The sequence below is a fragment of the Sylvia atricapilla genome, chromosome 23, assembly GCF_009819655.1.
Source record: "Sylvia atricapilla isolate bSylAtr1 chromosome 23, bSylAtr1.pri, whole genome shotgun sequence".
In the NCBI taxonomy this organism is placed as follows: Eukaryota; Metazoa; Chordata; class Aves; order Passeriformes; family Sylviidae; genus Sylvia; species Sylvia atricapilla.
The window spans coordinates 5,549,956-5,572,987 of NC_089162.1; the positions used below are offsets into that span (position 1 = coordinate 5,549,956).

Consider the following 23,032-nt stretch of genomic DNA (forward strand, 5'->3'; position numbering starts at 1 on the left):
CTGTTTCTCTGCTGACTCCAAAGTGTTGGAGCTTCCCCAGGCAGCTCTGAGGGGAGGGTGAAAAACAGGAAAGGTCCGAACAGGCGGGTCTTTGTGCAAGGCAGAGAACAGGGCTGGGCTGGGCAGCACCTGGACACGCTGTTCTGGGGCTGGAGCACTGCAGGGATCAGCTTCCCCACCCTGCTCCTCACTCGGAGCTTTTCCAACCGCCTCATTTCAGCACGGAATTCCTCTGTGCTCCCTCCAGTGCTGCTGTCACACCCCAGAGGGTGGGACTGGGACAAGCTTCACCCTTCCTGTGTCACCTGTCCTGTTTAACCCTCACCCCGTAATCCACCTCCCCGGCAGGATTTAGGGAGCTGCAGGACACCGAGGGACAGCACTGCACCTGGCTTTACTCCCAGCACAAAGCACTTGCTCTGTTCCCCTGGACGACATTGATAACTCCTAATTACTGCCAATTATCAGTCCCCAATCGCCGGTCCAGAACAGGAATCCGAGTGGAAAGAAAGGTGGAGCAGCAGAGTGGTTTCCAATGGGGGTTTACTGCACCAAACACGGGGCCAGGGCTGGGACAGGGACAGGGACAGGGACAGGGACAGGGACACCACAGCAGCCCTGTTGCAGTCACTGCTGCAGCAGCAGCTGGGGCTTGGTTTGATTTATTTGATTTTAAGGGTTAGCAAGGGAAGAGGCAACAAGCAAGGCAAGAGGTTTGGTTTGGATTTAGCAGCACCAGAGCCCTGTGCAAACCTGGCTGCAGGGAGGGAGAGGAGGGCGAGATGATGGACACACACACACACAGACACCCCTGAGGTCAGCTCTGCCCTCCCACACCGTGCCCTGAAACCCTCAGAGCCCCACAGCCCACACTGGGGAAGGTGAGATCTGCATTTCCCCGAGGATGGCACGACTCAGAGCCCACCCAACAGCTGAATTTCGAGCCTCAGCTGCTCTGAGAGCAGTGGGACTGCCCGTGGTGGGACCATCCAGGCTCCAGGCAGGGCACAACCATCAAAAACCTCCTCAGTGAAGTGCTGGGATTCAAACCCCCTCCATGCTCCTGAGGCTGATCCCATGACCCTGAGCCAACAGGAGCAGCTTGGATCACACAGCCCTGCTGAGACCTGCACCAACACACGGATCCCCAAGAGCTTTTCTGGATCCCAAACACCCAAATCTGCTCCCTGATGCCCCTGCTCACACCAACCCAGGCAGTGTCACACCGTGGGGCAGAGCAGAACTTCCCTCTGCTCCAGCCCAGCCCATCCCTTCCCCAGAGAATTCCAGGGATTGATGTGAGTGAAAACAGCTCCCTCCATCCAGCTGGTGATGCTGCACATTGAAAAAATGGAGATATAACAAGCACAGCACAGCTCTGAGGCATGTTGGACCCACGTAACACATCCTGGCTATTCTGGGAAACAGAACTGCCAAAAAAAAGAAAAAAAAGAAAAAAAAAATTTTTTTCCTTCTCCTCTCTGGATGATTCCAGAATTTTTAAGATGCTGATTTAGAATTCAAAGGGTCTTGAAAAAAATCATTATAAATAGCAAACGAACACGTGGCTTCACAGATAGCACAAACACTCTGATCCCATTAAACACATAATTGTCTCAGTTTGGTTTTTTTCCTTCCCAAAAGCACAGGTTTATCCCTGGAAATGTCTCCTGGACAGAGCAGCTTTGGCTGTTCCCTCTGTTGGTGCACGACGTTTCATCCCTTGAGACTCACTGCCTTCAGCCCACTGTCAGTCAGGTGTTTCTCCTCCTTTTCCCCTTGGGAGAGGAAAATTCCTAAGCTTTGTTACCTGAAAAAAAACTTTCCCTGGGTGAAAGACAGCGCTGCTTGAGCAGGTGAGGACAGTGGAGGGTGGGTGGGGGAGAGACAGACACAATCTGAGCTGAACTTTCCCAGATTTGCAGCCTGGAGCAGAACCCGGTTTGATTTCCCATTTTCCTCTTCTCTGCTGTGAGCCACAACACGGGGAGCAGCGGGGAGAGCACATCCAGAGGTGCTGCTGGATTTTCCGAAGGCTGCAGGCAGAGCAGAGCTCCTCAGGGAACCGTCCCAGCACCATCCTTCCCCAGGGAGCTGGCCGTGCCTCGGGCAGTGTCCAGGAGCCCCAGCAGATGCTTCGGGTGGCGTTTTTCTGCTGGTTTTTTGCCGGCCCAGGTGTGTGTTCCTAGCCTCCCAGCTTCTTCCTGGCTTGCTTCCTGCGGGATTTCAGGATGCTGTAGTTGGAGTAGGTCGTGTGCTGCTCCGACAGCAGCGGGATGTAAAACGCCCGGAGCAGCCGGGAGGACCTGGGAGAGCACAGAGAAAAGGCAAACCGCCCTTAAGTGACATGGAAAAGGAGAAAGGAAAAGCAAATCGTCCTTTGGAAACATGGAAGTGCAGAAAGGGAAAGTAAATCGCCCTCTGGAGACATGGAAAAGGAGAAAGGAAAAGCAAATCGCCCTTTGGAGACCTGGAAAAGCAGAAACTGAAAAGCAAAAAGAGCAGAAAGGAAAAGCAAACCGCCCTTTAGAGACATGGAAGAGCACAAAGAAAAGGCAAATCGCCCTTAAGTGACTTGGAAAAGCAGCAAGGAAAAGCAAATCGTCCTTTAGAGACATGGAAAAGGAGAAAGGAAAAGCAAATCGCCCTTTAGAGACTTGGAAAAGCAGCAAGGAAAAGCAAATCCCTCTTAAGTGACATGGAAAAGGAGAAAGGAAAAGTAAATCGCCCTTTGGAGACCTGGGAGAGCAGAAACGAAAAGCAAATCGCCCTTTAGAGACTTGGAAACGCAAATCACCCTTTGGAGACCTGGAAGAGCAGAAAGGAAAAGTAAATCGTCCTTTGGAAACATGGAAGTGCAGAAACTGAAAAGCAAAAAAGAGCAGAAAGGAAAAGCAAATCGCCCTTTAGAGACATGGAAGAGCACAAAGAAAAGGCAAATCGCCCTTTGGAGACTTGGAAAAGCAGAAACGAAAAGCAAATTGCCCTTTGGAAACATGGAAGAGCAGAAAGGCAAAGCAAATCGTCCTTTTGAGATAAGGAATAGCAGAAAGGAAAAGCCACCGCCCCCAGGTGTCCTGTCCTCCCCTCGCTGGTGCCACCAGCGCCACTCTGTGCCATCGGCAGTGGTCCCAGGGCAGCAGCTCGTGCTCACCATCCATCCCCAGGGGAGTGAGGACAGAGGGCAGGGAGCTGCTCTCATTACTGAAAGAAATTGAAACCCCAGGTAGCAGCGACCAGGAGATCCTGGGGGTCACACAGCCCCGCGTTTCCCTCTGGATTCTGCTGGAATTCCCCCTGGAATCTGCTCTTTGCCATCTTTTTGGCTGCCTTTTCCCCCCAAAGCCTCTCGGAGAAGCAAAAAGCAGCTTTGGTGGGCACTGGAGTTCTGAAGTTTGGCTCTCCAGCAGATCTCCTGTGGGAATACTGAATTACAAGAGATTCGGGCAGCTGTAAAAGCTGCACTCGCTCCGTGCCCTGCTGGCATTTCCCAGCCTCTCAAAACCAGAGGAGCACCGAGGGTTTGATGATGTCTGGGGGAAATTAGCACCTTTGGTTGGGTGGCTAATTGCTTGGCTGAGAGCGCGTTCCCCTGATGCAGGTTTCAGTGTGAGAGGGGACAAATAAAACGTCCTTCAGCTCGGAGCTTTGGGAAGCTTCAAAAATAAAAAAAAAAAATAAAATCTGAGCAGCTCATTGAAATCGGGGCTGAGGCGGAGTTTTAATTCCTCGGCACCGCAGCTCCTCTTTCCATGCCTTAAAATCAACTGGATGGGGAAATATCAAATAAAATATCAACCCTTGCCACAGTTACAGGTGTAACCCAGTCACAGGCAGCTTGGAAAAGCAGCAGCACCTCTCAAATTTGGGTTGTTGAGTGGTCAAGGATGGCACACACTTGCTGGTCACTTCACCTCCCACCTCTGCTGCTCTGGACATCCAATTCAAGCAATTATATTTTTGGGTTTTTTTGGTGGTTTGTTGGGTTTTTTCCCAGCAGAAAGTCGAATTGTGTTTTGTTTGCTTGCACTTTGGAGATCTTTCCAAAAGGCAGCTGAAGAACAAAGGCAGGAACTGCCAGTGGGAGCTGCATCTCCCCTGGGGCTCCCGAGGCTCCTGTCACCTCCACGGTGCCCTCCCAGCTCACAGACAGGGAACCTTCCCCTCCTGTCACCTCCTGTCACCTCTCCCTGTCAGCTCAGCCACCTCAGACAGCAGATGGCACATGGAAGGGGTGACAGATGACAGGGAATATATTTAATGTTCTATTTGCATTTGCTGCTAAATTTGTCCCCCCAGAGATGGAAGCCTTCATCAGCACTCACTGTGCTCCAAGCTGGGTGAGCAGAGCTCGGTTTTTTGGGGTTTTTTGGGGTTTTTTGGGGTTCTGGAGGAGGCTCTGCTGCAGGACAGAGCAGCCCTGGGTCACCAGAGCTGGAGCACAGTGATCCTCGGAGCTAAGCCTGAATTTCAGGAAGAACAAGTCAAAAACTGTCCCAGCAGTGCCACAGGAAGCTCTTGTGGGACGGGAGGAAATCCCAAGTGAAGATGTTCCAGTCCTCCCCTTGCCAAATTCCCAGAGTGACACGGAATGGCAGCACTTGGACACCTGCAGTGGTGACGTCCCTCCTAAGGTGCAGTTTGTAACCTGAGTTTGGTGACAGCAGAGCTCAGAGAGAGGCAGGAGAAGATGGGGGATGGCAGGAGGAGGCTGAACTCTGCAACAGGGACAGGTCCCAGTCACAGGGACAGCTCCCAGTGCCACCTGGATGGGTCCCAGTGCCACCTGGGCAGGTCCCAAAGTCACCTGGGCATGTCCCAGAGTCACCTGGACAGCTCCCAGTCACAGTGACAGGTTGTAGTGACACCTGGGCATGTCCCAGAGCCACCTGGACAGATCCCAGTGCCACTTGGACAGGTCTCAGTGCCACCTGGGCAGGTCCCAGTGCCACCTGGGCAGGTCCCAGTGTCACCTGAGCAGGTCCCAGTGCCACCTGGGCAGGTCCCAGTGATACCTGGGCAGGTCTCAGTGTCACCTGAGCAGATCCCAGTGCCACCTGGGCAGGTCCCAGTGCCACCTGAGCAGGTCTCAGTCACAGTGACAGGTCCCAGTGCCACCTGGGCAGGTCCCAGTGCCACCTGAGCAGGTCTCAGTCACAGTGACAGGTCCCAGTGCCACCTGGGCAGGTCCCAGTGCCACCTGAGCAGGTCTCAGTCACAGTGACAGGTCCCAGTGCCACCTGAGCAGGTCCCAGTGATACCTGGGCAGGTCCCAGTGCCACCTGAGCAGGTCCCAGTGCCACCTGGGCAGGTCCCAGTACCTCCCAGCCACAAGAAGCTCCTGATCAAAGCTCTCTGCAAACCCCGTCACGTTTGCATCTCCTCTGGGGGTTAAATTCTGCACCAGCACACAAATGTCAGAAGTAATTTAGCTGCTTTAAAAACCAAAATATGGAAAACAACTGGAGGAAAAACACCATTAAAGGGAACAAGACAGCCTCTTATCAAAGCAGGGTAATGCTCTGCTCCAACAAGGTGACCCAACCATTAATTTTGCACTGAAATTTTTTTTTTTTTGATGGAAAACCCAAGTGTTTGGAGCAAGCAGACAGCTCAGCCCTAAAGAGCTGGGAAATATGTTCCCCTCAGAGGGGAGCTGTGATATATTTCCCCTTTTCTGTGCCAGATTCGGAGCGCTCCGCCAATATAGAATTAAATGGACCTTGGCAAAGCAGCTTCCTGAGGAGCATAATTAGCTGGTGGCTCGGAGTGCTCTCTAATTCAATTAGCAGCACCATTTATCAGAGCCAGCTGAGATTCACATTTGCACTTGCTGACGTCAATGGGAGACTCGCAGCGAGCCCCAGAAGCCTCCAGTGCAGCAGAGCTGCTGGGGTCACTCGTGTCATTTATTCCATTTGTTCTCACACAACGAGAGCTGTGCTCTGGGCTCAGCTGGGGAGGGGCTCGAGGGGGTTTGGAGCTGCAAACCTGAACCCTCCAACTCGGCTCCAAAGATAAAGCAGCTCGAAGGACACACAAATGTGGTGTGAAAGCAGAGATGCACATCGAAGGGCAAACCCTCTGCACAAGGAGTGCCTCTGCTGCCTCATTAATAAAACTCATTGGCCACCTCCTTCCCAAATGTAGCAGCAGGTTCTCCTGGAAAATACAGTTCATGGAAGATCCAGCCAAGGAAAGCTGTTTGTGTCAGCAAGCTGGGAACACCAGAGCTCCCCTGGGAGCTGCTCAAACATTATTTCTCACTCCTTGGCCCTGCCCTTCCCAGCCCCACTCCCTGCAGGGCCCAAGGGTCAGGAAGCACTCAGGTCTCTCATGGAGAACAGGAGGCACTGAACCCTGTTTTTCACAGAGGTTTTTCCAGTCTCTATCCTGGGCTGACACCTTTATGAGCAGAGCTCTGAAGGCCTAAAGCAGATCCCTGTACAGCTGAAGGCTCCTGTGCTTGCAGGAATTCCCTGATCCCACTCCCTGACAGCCTGGAGCAGGGGAAATCCCAATCCCTGTTCGCACAGAGACCCCTGGCCAGGCACAGCAGCTCAGTGAGCAGCACAAGCTCTGCAGAACAGACCCCAGCAGGGATCTCTCCCCTGGATTTCCTGGTGCCCAGTGAAGGTGTGGCCCTGCTGGCTGCCTCCTCTCCCTGCCAGCTTTCACAGCATCCCTCAGAGCTCATCCCCTCTGGTGATGATTTATACCTGTCCTGGATTTGGCTGGGACAAACCAGAGTCAAAAGTCTCCTGGGAGGAGGTGACGTCCACTCGTTACTTTGGAAAGCAACCCCAAAAAACAGGAAAAATTTGTTTATTCCTCCATAAAAATACTCCTCACCACCCTCCTCACAGAGTTTCACCCTCTAAAGCAACTTAGGTCATAAATTTTGCAAGCAGGAGTTTGACAAAGGCTCCACTTGGCTGGAAACTGGATTTCAAGCTGGCATTTGCCCACGGATCTCTCTCCTCCCTGTCCACTTCTGCAAACAGAAATCACAGACTGCCATCCTAAAGCCCATCCCTCCTTCTCCAGAGAGCAAATCCTACCTGGAAGCATCAAGGAATGGCTTGTAGGCAATGGTCACCCACTCCTCTCTGTTGGAGGAGTACCTTGGCTCCCTGGGGCTCTCTGTGGCTGTGTCCAAGTCCACCAGGTAGTGGCATTTGGAGATGTCGACCTGCAGGAGGACAGACACGGATTATTTCCACTGGGTTTGGTGGTCTGTCTTCACTCCCAGCAATGAAAACAGGGTTGAATTCCCAGCAGCAGGACACAGGTAACAAGATTTGAATGTTTGCAAGCAAAAAGAATAAACCTTTGTGGGGGAATCCAGCAGGAGAGCACATGATGAAACCTCCTCCTTCCCGCTGGGATTCCTGTGTCTTACCCTGCCTCAAACTCTTCCTTGAGGGATTTCAGTTCACTCTCCCACAAAATTTTACTGCCATCTTCCTGGGCCGTGCTTGAGATCCCTTTTCTGAAGCACCTCTGGGGTTTAATGTAACAATTTAGGCTGGAAACAATTTAATTAGGTGGATGGCAGATGGCTGCACGGCATCACAACGGAGCGGCAAATGGAATTACACGGCAGGAAACGCAGCTGAGGATGCTGAATCCACTCCTTGCTCTGTGTGAGAGGAACACTGCAGGCCCTGGGAGAGGTTCTGCCTCATTAGCAGAAGGGCTCCCAAACCACTAACCAAGTTTTTCTGGAAGTGATGCAGAATCATTCAGAGAAAGACAAGTTGCTGCCTCAGGGATCTCACTTGTCTCACCCTAAAAGGGCTGGGATTTCAATATCCAGGTGCAAGGCAGGTTTCCCTTGTACTTTCACAAGTCACAGTGAAGCCAAGGACAATATTCCTCCTGCTCTGAGGGCCAGCACAGCCCCTCTGCATTGATTTGGGGATTTACACAAGCCTTGGGTGATGCACACACCTTGAAACGAAAGAAAGGGATGAGTCTTGGTGAACAAAGCTGAGAGGGATTTCTGAATTACATCCTCTCTTCTTCTGTTCCCCTTTCCTCTTCCTCCTCCCACTCTTTCTTTATTTGATGCCAAGTGGGGGAGAGCTAAGCTGGATCCCATCCTGACTGACAGGAGTGGGAAGAGCCCGGAGCTGGAGCTCAGGGCACATCTGCTGCTGCCATGGGGGCTGCATGGTGCTGGAAGTGAAAAGAGAAAAAAAAAAAAACAAACCTAGAATGGTGCTAGAAGTGCTTTAAAACCCCCTTTCTCTGAGGGCAGCTGCTGTTAACAGCTTTCAGACCCAATCTGCTGGTCCTGCTTGGATGTATCTGGGTAAGAAATAATATTCCTTATCTCTTCCTTTGCACTTCCAGAGACAAATGCACCTCCCCAGCCGGGCAAGTGCAAGGTAAGTGCTGCTCAGTGTGATTAAGGGAAGAGAGATTGCAAAACAAGATCAAATCACTCTTTCCCCAGTGTCTCATAGCAACAGGAACACTGAGGATCCCTCTTTCATTTCCAAGCAGAGCAGTAATAGATACTCACACCCAAAGCAGTTGAGATCTCCAGCCATTAATTGGTTTTATCCACGGCTCAGAAAATCCTCCTGAACCATTTGTTTTCTGCCCTTTAAATGACCATCAGCCTCGTGCTGTTTGGATTTATCCCCTCTCATAGTTCTGTCCAGTTCTTGCTAATTATTCTTCTGCCTCTTTTTTTTTTTATTTTTTTTTATCTGAATATGCTTGTACTCACTAAATCTGGGGAAAGATCTTGATCTCTTGGTGCAATCAGCAGCTCCAAAGTCAAGAGTTTTAACCCTCTGCTTAATTTCTGCTTTCTGAAGTCCCAGACCCTTGAGCTTGCAGGAGAAACACCAAAGTCGTGGGGTGACATTAAGGAAGGAGCATGAAACAAAAGTGTGTTTTGCTCTATTAGTCACAGGCTGTGGAGCAGCCAGCTGTCTGTGCTAAAAATAAGCCCCAGTTAAAGATTTCATAAATTAAATGCACTGCAGCAGACAGCTCCTCTCAGGTGGGAACACGCCTCCTTCCCATTTCCAGTAACTGCATAATGAGCCTCAAAATAGGAGTTTTAACCCAGAAGACTGCCAAGATTTAACCTGTTAGTAATTTTAAACATGCCAGCTAGCAGGAATTTTATAACATTCCTGTTTGTGCACTGAAGTTTTGTGCAGCTGAACCAGGAAACAAATCAATAATACCAATATACATTATCTTAGCAGATTCCCACTAACGTAATTAAGTTCCAAATGAAGTTCCTCCTCAGCTGAAAATATGATGAGCAGTTTTAGATTTACAAAGAAACAGAAGAGGAAAATTTCAGCTCCTGCTCAATGACAAATATTTTCTGTGGGGGACTTCAAATTACTCATTCCTGGGATCACATGAACACACTACACTAAACCCAAAACTGCAATAATTGGGAGTTCCTACTTCTGCTGCTTCTTTTATTATCATCATGACTTCTAACTGTAGGCAAAAGGCAAAGAGAAAATGACAAAAACAAGCCTGGGGAGATTTCCAAGTGGTTTGGAGCCCCCCAGGAAACAGAAATGGGGAGATCCACTCAGAAGCATTGCATTAATTTCAATTATCCAGCGAGGTTAGGGAAAGAAGGCAGGAATAAATCCTCACATATCGAGATGGCTCCTCCTTGTTCTGGTCGTTCATGTCCGTGGGGATGATCCTCGTGGCCATGGGCCCCTTGGCAAAGGGTTTGGGCAGCTGGCCCCGGAATTCTGACAGGATGAACTGGAGCTGCCAGCTGCAGACAACAGGGAGAACATTTGGTGTGGAGAGCACCAAAACCAGAACCGAGGACATCAACCCCAAGGTGGGCAGGTACAGCACAGACTCCCAGGAACTTGTGGCCAATGTGAGAATCCAAAACCCTCAGAATCCTTTATTTGGGCACTTTAACTCTGTTTGTGACATTGCTGGTGACAACAGAGGCCCCAGATCCTCAGGGACCCCACATCTATTATGATGCCCCTCATTATTGTGATGCTTTAACTTTTAGTCTTCGCTGTATTTCATGTTCTGTGGTGCCCAGGGGTGCAGCTCTGAGCTCACAGTCAGTGTCACTCAGCTCTGCACACAGCAGGGACACAAAACAAATCCTTCTCCTGCTGCACACCAAGGACAACTTTCAGCCCCAAAGCACAGACAAGGGTGGGCTGGAGGGAGGGACAAGAAGGATGGGACCTCACAGCCTGGAGCTGGAATGGGACAATTCAACCCCAGAATGGACCAAAACTGATAAAAACATGAGACCTCATGACCAGTCTGCAATCTGTGTGTGGCTATCTGTAGTGGACCCTGGGTGCAGCCTTGGTCCTGCCCAAGATGTACCTTAAAGCCCTTTCAATAAATCTTGAGTTTATTCCAGCTCAGCCTTCCCAAGGCATCAATTATCCCTCTCGTTATCCCTCTCCCCAAATTACCCCTTCCCCGTGGCAGCACTCACTTGTCTGGCAGCAGGAAGCTGCTGGGGAACCTGTGCCACTCCTTGCCCACACAGACATTGACTGGCCTCCCCTCGGGCACCGTGTGGAGCCCGGGGTCCGTGGCAATCCTGTGGAATTCCGGGTACAGGTCCAGGGGCCCGTGGTAGCCTGTGGAAAGCAGAGAATCATAACGAAGGGTAAAGTCAGGAGAGGGGTGTGTAATGAAAGCTTGCATTAATTGTGTCATGTAGAAGTTTTTAAATTGATAACTCATGGAATAAATGAACTGGCCTAAGCTAAGAAGTGGCTGGATTCAAAGCTTCTCCTGTTACCCTTGGTGCACCTACCAATTTTATTCATATTTTCCTGTCCTGGCTGTCCATGGCCACCAAACCTCCCCAAAAAATACAGCTGAGGTGGAAAGGTTCTGATTCCAGGAATATCCAATCCATCCCCACAAAGGACTCGTGCACCTAATTCAATTTTATACAGGAAAATGCTCTTCCAAGTGGGATTATCCCTTTGAAAGCTGAAGTATCTGCTTTAATTCCAGTCAGGTTTTAGATCAGTGGAGTTGTTACTGGTGGAAGGTGAAGAGGATTTTTAAGTGATGTAACTCTGGTGATGCATTCGTACATGTATAATTAATAGTTAATTAATAACTGGTGACCAGCAGAACTTAATCCCTTCCCCTGCAGCAACAACATCCAAACTCCTGGAGCTTCCTGATTTTTACAGGTGAGGCAGCACAACTTCTGCAGGCCCTGAGCCCAGGAGGCAGGAGAGCAGAGGGCAAAAATGTGAAAAACCAACCTTTGAATAAGGCAACAGAGCGTGACAGGGACAAAAGGCCAAAGAGGAAGACAGTCCCCAGGGCCAGCCAGTTGGAGGACACTGTGTAGTGCTCCAGGCGGTAGCGCTGGAAGATGAAGTGGTAACATTTCTCAGGGAAGAGATTAAAAAGAAGAGAGAGACAATATCAAGTTACTCCAACTCTGAGCTGTTCAGCAAAATTCTCATTTTTCGTAACAATTCACGTTTTTCGTAACAATTCACATTTTTCGTAACAATTCTCATATTCTGTAACAATTCTCATTTTTCATAAAAATTCTCATTTTCCATAACAATTCTCATTTTTCATAACAATTCTCATTTTCCATAACAATTCTCATTTTCTGTAACAATTCTCATTTTTCATAAATATTCTAAATTTCCATAACAATTCTCATTTTCTGTAACAATTCTCCTTTTTCACAACAATTCTCCTTTTTCACAACAATTCTCATTTTTCCTAAAGGCCTGACAACAGTGAATCCCCCACCAAATCTTTGTTGTTTTTATTTATTTTTTTTTAACTCAGAGCCATAAAAATGCACAGCAACTCACAGGGTTTAGTCACATTGAAGTGACAATTCGGGGTATTTCAAGAAGTTTTCAGCTTTTTTAATCTAGGAAGGTCTCTGGGCCTGAAGTGTTCTCTCAAGGGCTGCAGTTTGGTTGTCCCCAGGTGACCCAGGGGCAGGTGTCCCTTTCAGAGAGCTCTGTTCCCTGCACAAATTCACCTGATTTTCCATGCTGGGCTCAATTCCTAACACAAAGCTCCATGACCCAAATTTCCAGAGTGACCTCTGCTTTGTTTACCCAAACCACAGCTTTGAAGTGGAGAAAAAGAGCACCTTTCTGCATCCACCTCTAAACACGAGTCGCTCTGATAAAAGCAAAACTGATAAAAAGAAAAAACTGGTAAAAAAAAAAAAAAAAAAACTGATAAAAGAAAAATCGATAAAAGAAAAACATTTTAGTTTTTGGTGGGGTTTTTTTGGGTTTTTTTTTCCCAATTAAAAAGCCTTTCTGGGAATAGCCAGGAGGAAATACATCCAGTCCTTGGCCTGGTCTCTCTTCTTGCTGTTCTGCAGGAGTTATTATTCACCCCCTACCCTCATTAGTTTCTGTTTCTCTTGTCCTGTTTGCATTTTTTGCCATAACAGCCCAAATAAATCCACGTGGTTTGGAGGGGCAGAGTGACAAGCTTGAGCTGCTGGGTCCAGATTCTCAGCTGGATGCTCCATACTGGCCAAAACGTCATCACACAGTGGTAAAATATGCAAGAAATGCACAGGAAACTTCCCTGAAGCCATATTTAAATAAAAATAAATGAACATCACTCTGGGATGTTCTGAGAGCACAGAGGAACTCAGAGCCATAAAATTGGAATTGAGATTCCTGAGCTGGATCCTGCGTGGAGGAAAGGACTGGAACCCATCTGGGAATGAATGGAGGTGCAGAGTGAGAGGAACTCCTGAGCCAGGGGAGGATGAGGCACTGAGGGCAGGAATTCCAGCAGTGGACAGAGCAGGAACAGCAGGATGAGGCCAAACAGCTGGAACAGGCTCCAGCAGGGACTCCTGGCTGCATTCCTGAGCCTTTTTAACAGCACATGAATAATTCCCAGCTTTGGGAAGGTTTATATCAGTCTGTGTTAGTGCTTTGCTCTGTGAAGTGTTTCAAGTGATGTTTACTGAACAGCCACCTTTTGGCTCTTCCAAATGCTCAGTGCAATTTCCCAACATTTAAATGAGATCCCTTTGCCTTTTTTTTTTTTTTTCAGCCCATGGAGGGATTCCTCCTACAAAAAAATCAAAATGCTTTTCCTACACACCCACATTCCTGCCCTTAAAGCTGAGCCAGGGAGGCACAATTCCATCTGCAGGTTACTGAACCTTCAGGGAATCTCCTGGATTTTGTCTGGTGTTGGGCACTCGAGCATCACAACCCCAGGAATTCCCATGGAATAACAGCTGGGAAATATTCTCAGCTATTTATTAACAACCACTGGAACTTACCTGAAGAGCAGAGAGAGCCACAGCACCAGAGAGACAGATGAGGGGGTAGATGGGGAAGAGAAATCTCTCTTCTTTGTGGGGCTGGCTGAAGAAAATCAGCATCCAGATGTACATGGGAGCCAGGGTCAGCCAGTAGGGACGGCCCAGGTTCTGAACTGGAAGGAACACCACCTCAGCAAAGGAATCATGCAAGAATTCCTCCTCTTGCACAATCCTCTCTCACACCCACAGCCCCCTCTGGAGACCCAAACACACCCTGCTGCTAAACCCCAGGTAACACACCCAAAGAGCCAGCAGGGCTCTTTCCTCAGAGGATTTCTGCGGATTCCTACCACAATTCCAACAGCCTCAGGAAGACCAGAAGCAGAAAATGAGTGTTACAGGATCCAGCAAGCAGACACAAAACCCACCAGGAGCTGCCAGGTCTGACCAGGAGTGCTGGGTTTGCATTGCACACACACAGAGAGCAGAAAGAGCCTCCCCGGGGTCTCTCCTTCCCCTCTGTGCTGGGTTCACCCTCCCCAAATGCTGTTTAGAGCCCCCAGTTTGCCCAACCTTCATCGCCTCCTTACAAAAATAACACCACTGGAGGTCTCTCAGGCGCCTCCTGCTCAACAGAGGAAATAAAGCCATTCAAAAATAACAACAATTACCCTGAATTTCAGCGGCTCTGAGGAGGGTTCTGCATTGCCCGACAATTTCCAGTCCCTTTCCTACCCCCTTTTGCTGCTCCCAGCAGCGGAGTTCAGCAATTAAAGCCAACGGCACTTCACAGACAAGAAGAACAAAGCACTTGGCAGAGCGCTGAGTACAAGAACACCAAGCGAACAGCAGGAAATCTCGCATTTACAGGAGCCCCCACTGAGCTTTTACTGCTCTCTCAGAGTTTGTCACTCGCAGCCCAGGAGCAGATAGAAGCAAACACCCCTCAACGTGCGTTTTCATCGAGGATTGTGTTACTGTTTGCTGTAAAAAGCAGAGAGAAAGAGCAAAGCTCTGACTGGAGTGATGAATGTGGAGGCTGCTGCTGACCCTTGATGAATTTTCCAGAGGAAAACAGCAGAGAAGAGTTTACACTTCCCCTCTGGAGTCACTTACAAGTGTCATGTGCTCGAGCTGATGTCATTTTATTCAAGAAAAAGCCCAGTGTGAAGCAGGGAATATTCTGGTTCCTCCTTTTATTATTTTTTATTTTTTTTAACTCTCAGTATATCCACACCCATGGGGAGCCTGGCTGCCTGAAAATCCACAGGGCACAGAACAAACCCCAAAGAACCCCTAAAGGTTCTCGTTCTTTCTGGATTTCTTCTGTGCACTGAACAAACCCCCAAATCCACAGTGCACAGAACAAATCCAGCCTCAAACCCCAAAGGTTTCTACCTATTTCCAGCTGCAGACAAATGGGAACAGCACCAGGTCCAGCTTCTTCTCCCTCGAGGATAATTGACTGGGCCATTCCTGGTGCATTAAATGTCAGAATGAAGCTTAGGAACCACACACCTTGTCAGACTTGCTTTTTCAAACCCATTTCTCCTCCTGAGGTGGAGGCAAGGAACAATCCTGAACTCTTGAGGAGTTCCAGGGAGTTTCCTGGTGCTCCAAAGGCTTTCACTGCTCCCAGTTTCACTTCCAGTAAAGCAAAGCTGCCCCTTGGCAGGCAAACTCTGCTGGTTTGCACTCACCACGGAATTTCTGCAGCAGACACTCCATCAGACAGGTCAGAGGCAGCACGAGCAGGGCCAGCACAAAAACCACGTTGAAATTCAGAAAGCCATTGATGAAATAAAAGTACCAGGGTTCTGTACCTAAAGGGGGAGAAAGAAGGAGAAAAGAGGTTTGAAACACGAGCAGGAGCATATGGAACAGCAGCTTTGGTCCTCCTTTGCCTGGCACAGCCCACCAGAGCCTTCACACTCCCACCTGCCCGAGAAACTTCATTGTCTTCCTGCTCAGAAATTGGTCTTCTCCTTATTTTTTTTTTTCACTGGGGGTGAAAACCAGTTGGTTTTCCACCTGCTGCTGATGCATCCCAGACCACTCCAACAGAATCCTGTGACACAGAGCTCACCCCTGCATTCAGGAGGACAGCAAGGAAGCAGAGCTGGAAACCTGTAAATCTGGGAAACTCGGCCCCAAACTCATTCTTTCTTCCTAACTGCAGAGGAGTAACACCAAAGCACACAATGCCTTGTAATTCTGGAGTGAGGATGTTCACTGTGGGCTGGCAGGAACAGAAAATGCACCAAGAAGGATTGAGGAGGAAAGGAGTTTGTATTCCCACCTCTCACCCCGACAAGGACTCTGCCACTCAGCGCTGGGTTTGGCCCCTCCTTAGACTCAGCACAATTTAAATGTCCCAAATTCAGCCTGTTCTGGCACAAACAGGAGCCAGGCAGCTCTGCCTCCACACTCGGGAGCTGGCTGCAAGCTCTGGAGGATGTAAACTGAAAGAAACTCCAGTCCAACTGTCATTTATTTAGACTCTTAATTCAGGATGCTTAAAGCCCTTAACAATAAGGAATGCCAGTTCCTCTCCACACATTTCCCACTCTCTCTGTGTGATTAGCTCAATCAGCCAGTAAATGACACGCGGGGGCTTTAATCACTGCACTGTTGTGACATGTGTCACATGCCACAGCAATTTCCTGCAATCAGAGCCACTTAAATTGGGTCCGTGTTGAAATTAATCAGACAACTGAATAGCAGCAAGGAAAACCCGAAACCTCTGCAGCTTCTACAGCTAAAAAAATTAAAATAAAAAAAAGAAAAGGGGAGAGAAGCTGCAGTGGGAATGTCACAAAGGTGGCACTGGAGTCGCTGCTTGGCCAAGCAGTTTGGGTTTACAGAGGAATCCTTGAGTTAGCAACACTGAAAGCAAACAGCAATTCTAGAAATAAGATTTGAGTCTTTAAAGGATCATTCCAGGGACCATCCTGTCCCCTTCCTGGCTGCGATGGAAAGGAAATTCACCCCGAATTCACCTCTCCCTGCTCTGGTTTCTGGTTTGGCAGCCTGAGGGTCAGGAGTGAAGGACACTTTACGAAACACAACTCCTCCACAATCCAAATGCAGCCCAGATAATGCTGCTAATAAACAGATCAGCTGCTCTGAGGCACAGCTCTAACACAGAAAAAGCTGCTCGCTCACATTTTTTTGCAGTGTGACTGAATTGCCCATAAAAAAAAAAGAAAAAAAAAAAAAAAAACACTGGAGCCTCCTCTCCTTCTCCAATGAGGGATTTTCTTCTCTGTGAGAGGATAAAAAAATAAAAAGGGGAAAAAAAAAAGAGAAGAGAACAGTGCACAGCAGGCAAAAAGCACCAGGCTGGCTCACTGGTGACGCAGGCATTCAGAGGCACTCAGGCTCAAAGCCTCCCAGGGCAAAAGGGTTTTCTTTTTTTATTCCTCTTATCCACAGGGCTCAAGGTGAACTGAGACAGAAGTGGAGCCTCAAAAAGGAATGACCCTGCTGCATGTGGGAAGTGCTGGCCCAGAAGAGGAGAGCTCTCCATGCTCAGGTTAATAGGGATATGCTTCCAGAGCAGGAGAGGAGATGGAGCTTCCTGCAAGGATCCAGAGCCCAGAGCTGGGCAGGTGTGGGATACAGGAGACAGACTGGGGAAAGCAGAGGGGAAAGACCAGCCAAGGCAGCTCCTGGCACGGTGGTTCCATGGGGAAAAGCAGCTGGAAGTGTTCTCAGACCCTAAATGAGAAAATGTTTTGTGCTCTGAGGCCTGGGAATGGCTCTGGGAGCAATTCTAGCACTGAAACTCGGGAGTGAATCCAATTTAGCAGCACCTTGACCACAGGAATGGTGAGGGCAGCTCAGGCCAGAGCAGGGGAGCTGCAGGAGAGGTTTCAGATCAGGAGCCCCACCCTGGGCTGAAGGCTGAGTGCAGGAACTGCAGCTGGCAGGCAGTAACTGAGCTGCAATAACTCGGTCATGAGTCACAGCCCTCATTCTGATTCGGTGCTGCTACAATGAACAGTCTGCTCGCTGCATTTCATTTAGTCTCACTCTGCTCAGGCACCAGGGCTCCTCAGAGAAAGGTGTCACATGAACAGCTCCAGCACCTTCCACCCAAACTGAATAAAGCTGCCCCAAGTGGGACAGAACTTTGCTCACAAATTGTGACTCCTTAGAATATAAATACACAAAAACCACCCCAAAGCCTCACAATCAGGGATATACCCTCAGCAGCTATTTTCCCTTGGCTGTAGAAACCTAATCACTCCAGGGAAACATCAATTACACAGAGAATATTTATGTAGAGGGAGTGTATTGCTAAAAAAAAAAAAAAAAATAACAAATTGAACCTTGTCTCCAAAATACTGCAGTGCTTACACTGGAGATGATCTGGGTTGCTGGCTCTGTCCCCATCATGTGAACGTTGGGAAATCCCAGCTCCCAAAGCCAAGAGGGATTGTTCAGCCTTTCATCTCCCCTGGCAGTGTTATTTTTTCCCCAGTGTTTTGAAGCTCTCTAAACACACAGTGTTGTCCTGGCCACGCTGCACTGAACAGCAATCCCAGGCCAGGCTCTTTTACCAGCCTGAGGATGTTGTGTGAATGTCACTGTGAATAAAACTCTTGAGGACAGACTGGTCCCTGGAGGCTTCTGGAAACAACTCATGCACCAGCGTGGAAAAGGTCAGGCACAAACCCCTGCCAAAACCTATCAGGGACAGAGCCTGCAGTTTACTTACACAAAACTTCCACACTTCAGAGCCTTCCTGCAGAGGCCAAGAGCAGCTGCTGTCCTGCTGTGCCACAGCACAAGTGACAAATCACCATCAGCACCACCCAAAACAGCCCCTCGGCTGCAGCAGCTGCCAGAGAAAGCCCTGCTGCTGTTCACCGCTGCTGAATCCCTCCTGGAGCAGCTCCTCCGGCCCCAGACAGAGCACTGAGATGGTGCAGGGCTCCTGTGCCCTCTGCCAGCCCTGCTAGAAATTCATTCCCTGCTGTTCAGCTCTAGAAACGTAGGATACTGACAGAAAGAAGCATGGATTGTGCACCACTCCTCTCTTTCACAAAGCCCTGCAGCCTGCCTGTGAGGAGGAGCAGCCAGGAACAAACACACACAGGCCACTCGTGCACACAGTGAGACATCTCCTGGCAGCGCTGCAGGAGCGGAAAATGAACAAAAGCAGCACAACTCCCAGCGTGGAGGAGCCGGGCAGTGCATTCCCTGCCAGCTCGACAGAGACATCCCGCGTCCAGAAGCAGCAGCTGCAGCCTTTGGAGCTGGCAAATCTGCTTCTGCTGTTATCCCCAACTCACCATAGAGATCAGGGCCGTGGGGAGTAAAGACGTTGTACAAAACGATGTTGAGAGGTGCCACCACCAGCTTCCCGTAGTAATAGCTGTCCACCACCACCAAGGGCACCTGGGAGAAAGCAGATCTTAGTCCAAGGGCCAGCAGCTCTAGCTGATGTCCTTAAAGGAACTCATCCAGCTGGTTTTCTTTAAAGGAACTCATCCCTTCTACTGCCACCCATTCCCCTCTTGGTGCTGTTGCAGGCACTCACCAGGAACAGGATCAAGGACACCACACACCAGTTCAGGAAACTCTTCCACCTCTTCTTCAGGATCAACAGGTCAAAAGCAATAGGAAGCCTGAAAGAGAGACCAGCTGTCAGCTGGAGACTTGGAGAAACCCCACTGCAGGTTCTGGTGCATTAAATGCATTGCTGCATCGCCCCTCCAAAGCAAGAGAAAGAACCAGCACTTCACTGGCCTCTGCTTCTACTCTGGATTTATCAATCATCCAGCTCAGGTTTTACTCATATCAATGCCAGGAAATCTTCCCAACCTAAGATCAAAAGCCAAGAACCATCCTGGGCTAAGCTGGCAGTTCATCCTTGCTGCGTTTTTCCTCCACCCCATTCCCCCCAGGCAGGTGCAAACCACCTGAGAACGGGCAGAGAGCTCTCCTTACCCCAGGGCTGCACTGAAGGGCCAGCCCAGCAGGGCCCCAGCAGCCACCCCCAGCACTGCCACCGAGGTCCTGTCCATGTACCAGCCTGTCATGGCAACCACCGTGGTGTACATGCAGAAACTGCTGGGCAGGAAAGCTGCAACACAAAGGGGAGGGAAGGTCAGCACAGCTTCCCCACACTGCACCCAACGCCTGCAGGAAGTGTTTGACAGCGCCTGGGAAAACAGGTACAACCACAGGTAAATGGCCAAAACATCAGCCTCCTTCCTCAGAACTAAAGATGTGCAAGGGAGGCAGGCCAAGAGCCTGGGTAAAAGGCACAGCAATATAAAAAAAACAGCACCAGAAACAGGCCTGGAATTGTAACACAGAGAACAAAATTCCAATCAAGGCTTATTCTGTCGTGAGAAGACAACAAAGAGCGCCCCAGAGATGTGATTTTCTTCTCTCTGGATGCATTTTTGGTCGTTGTTAGTGCCAGTGCCAAGCCAACTCACCTGCAGAAGCGCAGAACATCCCCGTGCTGAGCACTAGGAAGGCCAGCATCAGCCTGCTCACGTGCAGCCCAAACTTCTTGCACACAGCCCTGAGGAAGCAGCAGAGAAACAGGTACCACAAAACAGCCTCAGGGTCAAAAAAAAAAAAATCAGCAGCACCCAAGGCATGCAGGATCACAGACAATCCATGAGCAGCCTGAGAGCTCTGAGCTGGGGGATTCCCAACCCTCAGCTGCTCTCTGCCCTGGCATTTTCAGACCCTGAGTGACATCAGTGCAAAATTCCTGGATAGGGCCTGGCTTCTCCTAAATGGTGCAAATTTAGGAGCTTGTGGCTGCACTGCTGCACACATCAACTCATCTCTGTGATCCCCACCCCTCACTAAACCCCACCATGCCAAAAAACCAAAAAAAAGCCCCAGCTCATTTCTTTAAACCAGAACGCTGACAGACAAAAAAAAAAAGTCATGCAAGGTAATGGTTTGAAAATCAGATAGCAGGTAAAAATAAAATAAAAATCCGGTTTAGACAAGATAATTGCATGTTAGGGCTACTGATTTTAGTGGATGTAAACAGCATTGGCAGAGAGATTACAGACAGCAGCAATCAATGTGTTCCAGTCAAATTCCCTGTGATTAGCAAACGCAGCACCAGACTCTCCTCAGTCTGCAGCACTCCCACCCTGCCTGCTGCCAGCACTGAGAAAACCAGTGCAGTCAACAAAATGCTGGAGTAGAGGTCTGGGTGGCAGATCTGGGACTACAATTTCGCCCTAATTGTGGCGTTCTGACCAACATCTCATTGAATTATCATGAAAACACGTGTTTTCTCATCCACACACGAGCCCATTTCCCGTGGCAGGAACTGGGGATGTCACTCACACTGCTCCCAACCATCCCCTGCACACAGATGTGACACTCACTTGTAGAAGTAGAGCTCACAAACGCAGCTCAGGAAGGCCAGGAAGCATCGCAGGAAATAGAAGATGAGAACCTAGCAGACACAGCCAGAGTCTCAGTGAGGCTCAGGGACACAAACCGGGTTTGAAAAGCATCAGGGGAAACCCACAAACCCTGGGAAACCCTTACAGGGAGGTCAAGGTTTGGCAACGACCCCGTGTTTTATAAACACAATAATGTTTATAAGCACTATAAAGTCCATTTCAACAGCAAACAGGGCGTCTGTTTCACACACGCTAAAGGCACGTTTCCTCCTGACAAAAGCACCGTTTACCTTGTTGGTTTGCAGAACCCTGGCGTGGAACCAGGCTGGCAAGGCGTGGAGCCACAGGTAAGCATAGGAGCGGATGGCATAAGCTGGAGAGTACTCCCAGGTCTGAAACCCCTTCCCATAAATGAGGTAGTGTGTCTACAACAGAGAGCAAAGAAATAAATTAACATGCAGCACACAGAGCGGAGAGTTTTTCACCCTCCCCACCTCTGAACCCCAGGGCAAAAAGATTTCCCATTGAAACAGAGGGATCAGCACAAGGTTTTAAATAAATCTGCACTCGCACGAGCCCACTGGAAATTGAATCAGAGATCACAAGGTCCTAAATAAACGGGTTTCTGCAGAGGCCAAGGAGAAATTCCCAGCCCCGAGGGCAGGAAGGGACTCACGGGCTCCCAGTAGTTAAAGGTCTCATCACAATCCGAGATGTTGCTCAGCAGAGCCGCACAGAACCTGGCCGAGATGAGACACTTGAACGCTGTGGATCCTTCAGGGGCCCAGACGTGCCCTGCTTTGCTCCCGGATGATCTAATCCAAAGAGTGGGAGAAAAAAACAATAAAATAAAAAATTACAAATATGCAGCATGAAGACCCAGACTCACAAGGTGACAGCGAGCTGAGCGTGGCTTTGGGGGCGGCGAGGGGACACCAAACCCTCCGTAAGGAAAACCCACCTGAGGGCTGGACCCTCGGCCCTCACCGCAGCCCCTCGGGCATCGTCCGCACAGCACCGGGCACCGGGAACCTCGGGAACCTCGGGAACCTCGGGAACCACGTAGTCTCGGTAGCTCCGGTAGCCCCGGTTCCAGCCCCGCTAGCCCCGGTAACCTCAGTAGCCCCGGGAACCTCAGTAGCCCCGGTAACCTCGGTAGCCCCGGTAGCCCCGGTAGCCGGGGTAGTCTGTGCAGTCCCGGTAGCCGGGGCAGTCTCGGCAGCCCCGGTAGCCCCAGCGGGCCCAGCAGCCCCGGTAATCTCGGTAAGCTCGGTAGCCCCGATAGCCACGTTAGCTCCTGCAGCCCCGGTAACCTCGGTAGCCCCGGCAGCCCCGGTAGTCTCGGCAGCCCCGGTAGCCCCGGTTCCAGCCCCGGTAACCTCAGTAGCCCCGGTAACCTCAGCAGCTCCTGCAGCCCCGGGAGCCGGGATAGTCTGTGCAGCCCCGGCGGCCCCGGTAGCCGCGGCAGCCCCGATGGCCACGGAAGCCCCGTTAGCCTCGGTAAGCCCCGCTCCATGCCCGGCTGCACTCACTCGTTCCGCGGCTCCTCGCCGCCCGCGGGCTCCGGCCGCCGCCCCGCCGTGTCCCCGCCGCCCGCCCGCGGCCGCTGCCGGGCGCCCTTGGCCGCCATGGCGGGTCCGGGCAGGCGGCGCCCGCCACAGGCCGCGGCTCGGCACCGGCAGCCGCCAGAGCGCCGCTGAAGCCGCCGCCGCCATCACGGCTGTGGGCAGACACCGCCCGCGGGAGGGACAGGGACGGCGACACACGGGGACAGGGACAGACAGGGACAGCGAGAGACGGGGACAGGGACAGGGGGACAGGGACAGGGGATGGCGAGACACGGGGACAGGGACAGGAAGAGACAGGGACAGGGACAGGGACAGACGGAGACAGGGACACACGGGGACAGGGACAGACAGGGGGACAGGGACAGATGGGGGACAGGGACAGGGGACAGGGACAGACAGGGACAGGGACAGACGGGGACAAGGACAGGGGGACAGGGACACACGGGGACAGGGACAGGGGACAGCGACAGACAGGGGACAGGGACAGACAGAGGGACAGTGACAAACAGAGGGACAGGGATGGGACAGGCACCGAGACCAGGACCGACAGAATGACAGGGATAGGGACAGACAGAGGGACAGGGACAAGAACCGACAGAGGGACAGACAGAAGGACAGGGGTAGGGACAGCGACAGGGATAGGGACCAATAGAGAGATAGGGACCGACAGAAGGACAGGGACCAACAGAGGGACAGGGACAGGGACTGCGACAGGAGAGCGCTGCCCCGCACACCCATGTCCATCATCCATCCCTGTCCGTCACCCACCCGTGTCCATCACCCGCCCG

General features: G+C 50.6%; 1 protein-coding gene across 1 annotated transcript; it reads right to left on the reverse strand.

Annotated features, from left to right (window-relative positions):
* Positions 1–1,366: 1,366 nt before the first annotated feature.
* Positions 1,367–22,391, reverse strand: ALG9 (ALG9 alpha-1,2-mannosyltransferase). The gene is given in 16 exon segments (XM_066334763.1): positions 1,367–2,306; positions 7,062–7,192; positions 9,643–9,772; positions 10,475–10,622; positions 11,268–11,397; positions 13,298–13,452; positions 14,980–15,102; positions 18,580–18,685; positions 18,828–18,915; positions 19,238–19,373; positions 19,735–19,823; positions 20,656–20,726; positions 20,967–21,101; positions 21,353–21,491; positions 22,209–22,340; positions 22,342–22,391. Coding segments are annotated over 16 exon segments (1,884 nt in total). The 3' UTR covers positions 1,367–2,185.
* Between the last annotated feature and the right edge of the window lie 641 nt (positions 22,392–23,032).